The 11,721-nt window shown below is 44.4% G+C and overlaps 1 protein-coding gene across 1 annotated transcript in view; it reads left to right on the top strand.

Annotated features, from left to right (window-relative positions):
- The window catches only part of LOC142469169 (cathepsin K-like), a 25,852-nt gene extending 14,817 nt beyond the window's left edge, over positions 1 to 11,035 (top strand). The window contains exons 7-8 of the mRNA XM_075576128.1: positions 984 to 1,083; positions 10,684 to 11,035. Coding sequence (XP_075432243.1) covers positions 984 to 1,083; positions 10,684 to 10,786 — 203 coding nt within the window. The 3' untranslated portion in view covers positions 10,787 to 11,035. The remainder of the gene's footprint in view (positions 1 to 983; positions 1,084 to 10,683) is intronic.
- Positions 11,036 to 11,721: the final 686 nt, after the last annotated feature.

Below are 11,721 nucleotides of genomic sequence, written 5' to 3'. Positions count from 1 at the left end.
TGTGATGGGGGGAGGGGTGGTTGGGGGTTTACAGGGTGGGTGGTTTGTTTATTGGTAGGTAGTAGGCATTTTAATGTTTATTGGGGGTAGAGGGGGTGAATGAAAAGGGTACGTGGCCCAGAGAGGGTGGTTATGTCTCTCTGGTGGGTACCAAAAGGGTTAACCCATTCATTACCATAGCGGATGACACTGCTATGGTAATGAAGGGGTTAACTCCTCCTGCAACCTTCCTGATAGGCCTAACTACGCCCACTGGTCCAAGAACCCCCATTCACACATGCCCTTTACCCCAATAAACCAGCTGCTGTAGTAATTAAGCTGCTTTAATGTGATGTTTAATAATAGAGTGCAGGAGATTGTAGTCTCTTGTGCTGAACTGCATTAATTTCAGTCTTGGAGACCCCCTGCTTACTGAGTTACAGGGTGCGGTGCCGATATCTCCTGTGCGTTTAAATGTTCCGGTCACGTGACCAGGAGAATTAAACATGGCGGGGATACCGACAACCAATAGGGGGGCCTGTATCTCGGGAAGCAGGGGCTCCGTGAGGCTGAAAGCAATGCGGTTCAGGTCAGGAGACCCCCTGTCCTGTACACTATTATTAAAATGAATATTTAAACTGCACGATCGCTTGTACTAAGAGCCGTGCATGGAGATGCAGCGTCTGCGTGCAGCTGTTCCAGGCTGCATTTTAAATAAAGACTTTCAGTGCTATAAGACTTGAAAAAATAAAATAAAAAAACAATGATGTTTTTTCTTGGTGAATACCGTTTTGACACATTTTTTTAATTGCGGTAAGACAATGCGAAATCGCTCTATATTGAAACAATATGACCGTGTAACTATGTAACTTCTCAATGTACTGTAAGTGTTTCTTAGAACTTTTAATAATCCATGCTTTTAGTTTGTTCAAAGTGAGATGCTGTAAAAGTAATATAAGTGTTAATAAAATCTTTGTAATTTCTCATTTTTGTTCTAATTTAAGGTATTTTTGATGGAGAATGTGCCGAAAGCGCAAATCATGCAATAATTATTGTGGGTTATGGGACTTCAGATGATGAGGACTACTGGATAATAAAAAATAGGTGAGCTACTGTATGTCCATGTTTCCACCGCAAGGTCTCTTAAAATGCAGATTCTCTGGAAACACTTATAGATTAATTATTGCTGTTCACATCAGATATTATGTTGGTTAAAAAGAAGTGATAACATTCAAGGTATTACATTAAGTTTATCAATTTTTTCTGTCTATTTAGTTCATGGATATTTTCAGATCCAGGTCAATGGACTGTATGGTGTCCTCTAGCACTGAAGGGTGTCTTATGGGAGAAGACATAAAAATGGGCCTAAAGGTCATAATGGTGTGTTCTTGGTTTATGAATGCAATAACTAATGCCATACAAATCAATAGCATACAAGAGTAACCCGTTTACCTATCCTACAATAATAATTTCCCTACACAGAACTAATGTACGGGGGTGACAAGAATTTAGATGTGCCCAAGAGATACTTTGCTTTAACCCTATTATCTGTGCTCCCCCAAGTCCCAATTAACCCTAACCTTTAGTTATTTTGTGAGGAAGTGAGTACAAGACAAGAAAAAAAAAGGGCAGAGACAGACTGTATCTCAATAAAAGGAGAAATGTCACACTTCTGCACTAAGACATTTCCATACAGTACACTGGTCCTGGATAAATGCAGATTCAATGTACTGTAGGGGGTGATATATTTTCAGCGGACCAACAAAGGACAAGAAGAGGAAGGCGTTTAGATTCTTTAAGTCAGAACGGATGGAGACATCGTATCAGAATTATAAGGAATGTATCAAAAAATTGCAAAAAGGCAATCAAATTAGCAAAAATGGATAATGAAAAAAGGATTGCAATAGAAAGTAAGGTCAACCCTAAAAAGTTAAGTACCTTAATAACAAAAAAATTAGAAAAGAAAATATAGGACCCTTTCAGTGTGAGATGGGTAGGCAGATTATTGGAGATAAGGAAAAAGCTGAGGTATTAAACAAATTCTTTGCCTCTGTGTTTACCAGGGAAGAATTAAGTTCAATAGTAGTGCCGCAGGAGGAAGCCACAACCTCCATATTAATGAACAATTGGTTAACTGAGGAAGAAGTTCATAAGCGACTTGAAAAAATAAAAGTAAATAAGGCACCTGGCCCAGATGGCATACATCCAAGAGTTCTCAAGGAGTTAAGCTCAGTAATAGCCAAACCATTATATTTAATATTCAAGGACTCCATTTCCACAGGCTCAGTACCACAAGATTGGCGTAAAGCAGATGTGGTGCCTATATTTAAAAAGGGAGCTAGGTCACAACCGGGAAATTACAGACCTGTAAGCCTGACCTCAATAGTAGGGAAACTACTTGAAGGTTTAATACGGGATAATATTCAGGAATACCTAATGGAAAACAAAATTATTAGTAATAGTCAGCATGGATTTATGAAGGATAGATCATGCCAAACTAACCTTATTTGTTTCTTTGAGGAGGTAAGTAGGAATTTAGACCAGGGTAATGCAGTTGATGTGGTCTACTTAGATTTTGAAAAGGCTTTTGATACGGTTTCAGACAAGAGGTTGGTGTACAAAATAAAGCAAATTGGACTCAGTAATTAATATATGCACCTGGATTGAAAACTGGTTAAAGGACAGACAACAGAGGGTTGTCATAAATGGAACTTTTCAGGTTGGGCTAGAGTCGTGAGTGGAGAACGTCAGGGATTGGTACTGGGACCCCTGCTTTTTAACTTGTTTATTAATGACCTTGAGGTTGGCATAGAGAGCAAAGTCTCCATCTTTGCTGATGATACTAAACTGTGTAAGGTAATAGAATCAGAGCAGGATGTAATTTCTCTTCAGAAGGACTTGGATAGACTGGAAACGTGGGCAGGTAAATGGCAGATGAGGTTTAATACAGATAAATGTAAGGTTATGCATTTGGGATACAAGAATAAAAAGGCGACTTCCAAATTAAATGGAGATATATTGGGGGAATCCTTGATGGAGACGGATTTAGGAGTGCTTGTAGACAGCAGGCTTAGCAATAGTGCCCAAAGTCATGCAGTAGCTGCAAAGGCAAACAGAGATCTTATCTTGCATCAAACGGGCAATGGATGGAAGGGAAGTAAACATAATTATGCCCTTTTACAAAGCATTAGTAAGACCACACCTTGAATATGGAGTACAATTTTGGGCACCAATCCTAAGAAAAGACATTATGGAACTAGAGAGAGTGCAGAGAAGAGCCACCAAATTAATAAAGGGGATGGACAATCTAACTTATGAGGAGAGGCTAGCTAAATTAGATTTATCTACATAAGAAAATAGGCGTCTAAGAGGGGATATGATAACTATATACAAATATATTCGGGGACAGTACAAGGAGCTTTCAAAAGAACTGTTAATCCACGGGCAGTACAAAGAACTCAGGGCCATCCTTAAGGTTGGAGGAAAAGGAGATTTCACCAGCAACAAAGGAAAGGGGTTCTTTACAGTAAGGGCAGTTAAAATGTGGAATTCATTACCCATGGAGATTGTAATGGCAGATACAATAGATTTGTTCAAAAAATGGTTGGACATCTTTTTAGATGGGAAAGGTATACAGGGATATACCAAATAAGTATTCATGGGAAGGATGTTGATCAGGGATTAATCAGATTGCCAATTCTTGGTGTCAGGAAGGAATTTATTTTTCCCCTTATGAGAAATCATTGGCTGATTTGTCACTAGGGTTTTTTGATAGCCTTCCTCTGGATCAATAAGTAAGTGTAGACAGTGTTCGACAAATCACCCAAAACTCTATTCGCCCAACCAAAAAATCTACTCGCCACCTAGTCCCGCCCCCAAACCCACCCTGGTCCCGCCCACAGCCCCGCCCTTGTCCCACCCCCAACCCCACCTAGTCCCACCCCCAACCCCACCCTAGTCCCACCCCCAGACCCACTTTAAAAAAAAAATCATAGTAAGAACAACATTCGTTTTTGACATTAGTTTATTTATTGTATTACATTATACTACAATTAGTCCTTGTTACGTGTGTGTATGTGTGTGTGTGTGTGTGTGTGTGTGTGTGTGTGTGTGTGTGTGTGTGTGTGTGTGTGTGTGTGTGTGTGTGTGTGTGTGTGTGTGTGTGTGTGTGTGTGTGTGTGTGTGTGTGTGTGAATGTTCCTGAACCCCATAACTGGTGCCTGGATGCCCCCGCATCACAAAATCTAAAGCAGCAATCCCGCCTGGGATCTTACCTGATCCGCAGTCCCTCAATGTCCAGGTAGCCTCATTCCCGCAATGTTATACATTGGAGGGGAGGTGTTCCTTACCTGTCTTCTGGTTTAGGGGGGATTCTGATGTCTCCCGTGTGAAGCTTGAGTCAGAGCTGGAATAAAGCAGTGTAGGTTATTTCGGTTTAGTATAGGGCAGTTAAGATATATAGGGTAAATAAGAGATCAAGAGTTTGAGAGAGAGAGTGTGTGTGAGAGACGGAGAGAGAGAGAGAGAGAAACACACAAAGAGACACAGAGAGAGAGAGAGAGAGAGAGAGAGAGAGAGACACACAGAGAGAGAGAGACACAGACAGAGAGAGAGAGAGAGAGGAGAGAGAGAGAGAGAGAGAGAGAGAGAGAGAGAGAGAGAGAGAGAGAGAGAGAGAGAGAGACAGAGAGACAGAGAGACAGAGAGAGACACAGAGAGAGAGAGAGACACACACACACACACACACACACACAGAGAGAGAGAGAGAGAGAGAGAGAGAGAGAGAGAGAGAGAGAGAGAGAGAGAGAGAGAGAGAGACACAGAGAGAGAGAGAGAGAGAGAGAGAGAGAGAGAGAGAGAGAGACACACAGAGAGAGAGAGAGACACACACACAGAGAAAGAGAGACACACAGAGAAAAAGAGACACACAGAGAAAGAGAGACACACAGAGAAAGAGAGACACACAGAGAAAGAGAGACACACAGAGAAAGAGAGACACGCAGAGAAAGAGAGACACACAGAGAAAGTGAAAATGGGAGACACAGAGAAAGAGAGACACACAGAGAGAGAGAACACACACACAGAGAGAATGAGAGACAAAGACAGAGAGAGTGCGACAGATAGAGTGCGACATGGAAAGGGTGAGGGCGACATGGAAAGGGCGACAGGGAAGGGGTGAGGGCGACAGGGAAAGGGTGAGGATGACAGGGAAAGGGTGAGGACGACAGGGAAAGGGTGAGGGTGACAGGGAGAGGGTGACACAGGGAGAGGGTGACACAGGGAGAGGGTGACACACTCACAGACACACACACTCAGACACACACACTCAGACACACACACTCAGACACTCACTCACAGACACTCACACAGACACTCACACACACAGACACTTACACACACACACACTCACACACACAGACACTCACACAGACACTCACACAGACACTCACACACACAGACACTCACAGACACACACACAGACAAACACAGACACACAAACACACACTCACCCACACCCACTCAGACACACACCCATACACACTCCCACACTCACAGACACACACTCACACACAGTCAAACACAGACACACACTCACACACAGACACACACACAAACACACTCAGACACAGACACTCACACACGCACACACACACACACACACACTCACACACAGACACACACTCACACACACACTCACACACAGACACTCGCACACAGACACTCACAGACACACTCACTGACACACAAACACACACTCACCCACACACACTCAGACACACAAACACACACACACACATTCACAGACACACACACTCACACACACCCACCCACACTCACAGACACTCAGACACACACACACAGACACACACACACACCGACAGACAGACACACACACACACACACACACACACACTCACACACTCACACACAGACACACACTCACACACAGACACACAGACACACAGACACACACTCACACACAGACACACACACAGACACTCACACAGACACACACTCACACACACTCACCGACACACAAACACACACTTACCCACACCCACTCAGACACACAAACACACACCCACACCCACACACACACCCACACTCACAGACACACAAACACACACACACAAACTCATACACTCACTCACAGACACTCACTCACAGACATTCACTTACAGACACACACTCACAGACACACACACACACTCACAGACACACACACACACTCACAGACACACACTCACAGGCACACTCACCCACACCCACTCACAGACACACAAGCACTCCGACACCCACACTCACACTCACACTCACAGACACCCACACACACACACACACCCACACACACACACAAACACACAAACACTCACAGACACACACTCACAGACACACACTCACAGACACACACTCACTGGGTGGGTGACTGGGTTGATATTCATTGGAAGGGAGGGGGCCCACCTGTTCCTCCAGGGCCTGCTTGTCCTCCACATGCTGCTCCACATTCCAGGGGATCGTGCAGGAGTTGCGGGAGGATCGGGGGGCTAGCGGGAGGATCGGGGGCCAGCGGGAGGATCGGGGGCCAGAGGGGGGGTCGGTGGACCAGCAGGAGGATCGGGGGGCCAGCGGGACCAGCGGGAGGATCGAGGTGCCAGCGGGAGGATTGGGGGGCCAGCGGGAGGATCGGGGGCAAGCGGGAGGATCGGGGGCCAGCGGGAGGATCGGGGGGCCAGCGGGAGGATCGGGGGACCAGCGGGAGGATCGGGGGGCCAGTGGGAGGACAGCCGGACAGGCGCACGGCCACCAACCTCCCCGATGGGAAACGTGGCAAACCGCGCGTGCCCCCAGGCTGCAGCCAGGAGGGGGATCAGAGGGAGGTCAGGCAGCCAGACATTAGTCGGGCATTAGTTGCGCGGGGATCGGGGGCCGACGGGGGATTTGGGGTGAGCAGGGAACAGCCGCACGGCCACACCAACCTCCCCGATGGGAATCGTGGCCGGGAACTCCCCGTGCTCCCCCCCTTCCAGCCCTCTACCTCCCACACAGGCTGCTTCCCTTCTTCCCCGCTCCTATTACCCTGCCCGCGCGGGTGCCAAAGGAGCGTGGGACGGAGGGGAAGCGCCTACCTTGTCATCCAGCCTTGGGCAGCAAGCGGGGTGGGGAGAGGGGGGGTGGTAGGGACTGGGCGTGGGGGGGTGTCCTCTTCCTCGTGGCAGGCCAATCAGGGAGGGGGATTACTTATTTATTTATTTTTTTTAAAAATTGCGCGAGCAGGGGAAATTCATAGAGCCGCAGCAGCGGCCTAAATCCACTCGCCAGCGGCCTAAATCCACACGCCACGGGCGTGTGGTTATCATTAATTGTCGAACACTGAGTATAGATATAGGATAAAATATCTGTTGTCTAAATTTAGCATTAGGTTGAACTTGATGGACGTACGTCTTTTTTCAACCTCATCTACTATGTAACTATGTAACAAGTATAAAATTAAGAGCCTAATACAGGTAATAAAAAATAAATACAATAAATCTGATTGTAATAGCATAACCCAGCCTCTATTCAGGAGGTCTTAAGTTCTATTAAGTAGGTATTAAGTAGAGATGGGTGAATCCCATTTTCACTGATGTAAACCCCAAATTCCATTTCACGGTGTAAAACCCACAAATGGATTTGGGCAGTTTCAATCCGTGCGGATTCATCAAAAACCGCCATTGGAAACATCCCGTATTTTGTAGATTCCAATCCGCGGATTCAGCAATCCATTGATGGATTCCTACCCATCTGCCACCGGGTTGCTGAATCCGCAGATTGGATTCTACAAATCCGGCCACGGGTTGCGGAATACACAGAATGTATTGGTAATTAGAAAAAAATATCCGCAAGATGTTTATCGCCCTTTTTCAGATTGATCCGCTGAGATTTGCGGACTAAAGGAACCGACCAGCCCATTACGGATTCAAATCCGCCCCAAAAATTCGCACATCTCTAGTGTTAAGTTGATAAAGTATATGGGCATGTTCCATAAACTCTGAAATCACTGATCCGTGCATTCCGACACGGAGAATGCATTCCGACACGGAGAGTGCATTCCGACACAGAGAAGAAATCTCGGAGTTTAGAGAATCTCGCTGTATGTATATTGTTCTAAAATGTATTTGTCTTATTTCCCATGTCACACTGCTCCATTTTGTATAAAAAAATGTATAAAAAATGTATAAAGATGTGCAATGGATTTATAATTTTGTTCAGAGGAGTTATATATATCCCCCTTTATATAACGCTGCTTCTTTCTTTTCTACATATTATACAGTAAATAAATAAACTTTGTGCAAAATTGCTGGAAGCAAGCAAAGTTATTTAAAGATACATGGGGTTTAGACAATGGGTTGCCCTTATGGCATCTCAAATCCTGAGGGAATGCCTCAACTAATATTGTATCAATGAGGTAGCAATAGGTATTATACATTAAACTGGCATTGCCATTGTCAAATGTAAACCCCCAGTGTAGTCACAGAGGGTTTCCCTGTGATAGAGCCCAGATCAAAAATATCTCAGTTAAATAAATAAACTCCCTAATTCTGTCTAATAATTAGTTATAAAACATAATCAATCATAAATGAGTTACAAATGTGGTCCGGGTCATTGTGTTAGTGTGTATTTCTTAATCCCTGCCCTGATAATGGGCTAATCTAGTAAAATGCTTCACTGATACATTACATTAAAGCTGCAGTTCAAGCTCCCGTTTTTTTTTTTAGTTTTTTTTTTACTTCAATAGTTTCACGTGGGCAATCTCTACATACCTGAAGAACTGCATAGCTGCCGGTCAATTCGTTCTCCGTCTATTGATCGGCAAAGTTTGGCGACATCTTTAGATCTGGGGAATGTAAATGGTTGCTATAGGAACAAACATGCTTGTTAAAATAGACTACAAGAAAATTGGTCTTTCGAAGTTGTTTTTTTATAAACAAAAAATGCTCAAAGTATTTTTTTCTTACTACAGAACTGATTTATTAAAAAAAACACACATGCAGAATATTGCTTGAACTGCAGCTTTAACATTACATTTTTGAATACACAAATTTTACCTGACGACATATATAACCTAAATAGCTGTATTGCTACATACTATAAGCCATCGTCTGTGCCAGGAGCCACCTTCCCTGTCTGTGTCCCGGGAGACACCTTCCCTGTCTGTGTCCCGGGAGACACCTTCTCTGTCTATGTCCCGGGAGACACATTCCCTGTCTGTGTCCCAGGAGACACCTTCCCTGTCTGTGTCCCGGGAGACACTTTACCTGTCTGTGTCCCAGGAGACACCTTCCCTGTCTGTGTCCCGGGAGACACTTTACCTGTCTGTGTCCCGGGAGACACCTTCCCTTTCTGTGTCCCGGGAGACACCTTTCCTGTCTGTGTCCCGGGAGACACTTTACCTGTCTGTGTCCCGGGAGACACCTTCCCTGTCTGTGTCCCGGGAGACACTTTACCTGTCTGTGTCCCGGGAGACACCTTCCCTTTCTGTGTCCCGGGAGACACCTTTCCTGTCTGTGTCCCGGGAGACACTTTACCTGTCTGTGTCCCGGGAGACACTTTACCTGTCTGTGTCCCGGGAGACACCTTCCCTGTCTGTGTCCCAGGAGACACCTTCCCTTTCTGTGTCCCGGAAGACACCTTCCCTTTCTGTGTCCCGGGAGACACCTTCCCTGTCTATGCCGGGAGACACCTTCCCTTTCTGTTTTGAGAGACACCTTCCCTGTCTGTGCCGGGAGACACCTTCCCTTTCTGTGTTGAGAGACACCTTCCACTCCATTCAAGTGCATGGGTCATAAAGAGCCATATTTACTGAGAAGTGTTAATCCATAAGTCATCTATAACAAGACAAGTGCGCAACTAACAACTGTGAAATAATAGTGATTAAATATTGCCACTAAATACCCAAGTGAGTAACATGAATAATAACTGTGTTACCAGTCTAAGAAAAGGAGCGTCTGCTGCTGTAAAAGGGTAGCCCAGGACACTGGGTTACTAGACAAAACAAAACAGAAAACAGCGTACTACACTCATCGTGAAAAATGTAAATACAATTTTAAATTAAAAAAGATTCAAGGTTCTGCGTGATGTTCAATCGAATGAAAATCAGGCACAGAAAGTAACAATGATGGCTGTTACCACTCATGGACACTGGAATACACAGGAACAGCAGGGGTGGGTATCTTTGTCCACTTCTGAAGTCTGCGGTCAAATGAACTGCGGGGCCCCCGTTTGCTTGGGGATGTGTTCAGAGAGCTCATCCGCAAAGTCCAAGCATATAAGTCCAATGCTCCGTTGTATTAGGAGTCACAGTAGTTACACTCGCATCCTCGTGGGACAGCGTCTGACATCTGACTCGCGGCACCACGCTGAGTGCCGTCGGGCAATGATGACATCACCGTCAGATGTAATAAGACATCTGCCTGAAGACTCCTTATAGCCTTTTCACTTAAATGAGCCGTAAAGTGTCATATTCACTAACATGCTGGAAAGTGCCTTATGGAGTAGCATGTCCTAGTAAATATGAACCTAAATGTCTTATAGAACAAGTACAGTATGCGTAAGTACAAAACACTGTTTTCATCTAAATTAAACAACACACATTTTTTCCATTGCAGTGCAAAGATAGACATATTACTCTCCTTTTAATTTACCTGTATTTGTTTTTGTACACAGCTGGGGCACAGAGTGGGGAGAAGAAGGATATGGAAAAGTAAAGCGCAATGTTAACAAATGCGAAATAGCAGACATGGCAGCTACTGCAGATATACTTCCTTAATGTCGTCAAATTAAAAATGAACGGCTGCTTCTCTGATTGTGAGATCTCCTCCTCATCACAAATGCATAACCTTACAATTCTATTTTCCTTCATGTTATTAGAATCATTTCTTTAGGGCTTTAAGGTATGTTGTTGCGCTATACAATTTGTAGACATAATCTATTTTCTTTAAATGGCTGTATTTTTATTATGAATTGCAACTAGTTTTAGTCTATGTGTCATAATTAAAGAAAACATGCATCAAGCATATCTTGGCCTCTGTTTTTTATTGGGGGGGGAGGGCAGAGTTTTTTAATGGGTGTAACTGTATGTCAGAAGACTGCCTATTAGATATGGCCAATACTGTGAAACACATTGTACATGCCAACTCACCCCTAGCTTTCAGAGGCTGTGTAACATGTAAATACCTTCTATTATCTCAGTCTTTAGAAAATGTAATTGTTAAAACAAAAATGTATTTAAAAAACAAACATACCACATATCACTCACTTGAGTTCTTAAGGCTTGGTACAGATGTGAGCCGATGGTAGCCGTGTCCCTGTCTCCTGCTTGGATCTGTATCCCCGCTTACTGAAGAAAAGAAGTAGTCCTTGGTGATACCAACAGGTGCGCCGACGAGTATTCTAAAACTTGCCTTAAACTTGCCTTGAAAAATCTGGGGCTATCACCAACAAGATCCAGGTACATGCTGAGTACATACTGGGTACATGTTGCAAACATTTCAGTGACATTTCTGCAGAGACTAATGGCCCATCGGATTAACACAGCAGGGGTCCCTGATAGTCCCATTCACTTTGAATGGGACTGCCAGGGACCCCCGCTGTTAATCCGATGGGCCATTAGTCTGTCTGCAGAAATGTCACTGAAATGTTTGCAACATGTACCCAGTATGTACCTGGATCTTGTTGGTGATTGCCCCAGATTTGTTTTAGAAT

The sequence above is a fragment of the Ascaphus truei genome, chromosome 18, assembly GCF_040206685.1.
Source record: "Ascaphus truei isolate aAscTru1 chromosome 18, aAscTru1.hap1, whole genome shotgun sequence".
NCBI lineage: Eukaryota > Metazoa > Chordata > Amphibia > Anura > Ascaphidae > Ascaphus > Ascaphus truei.
Note: the sequence above shows the minus strand (reverse complement) of the source record. Positions and strands in the feature narration are given on the sequence as shown.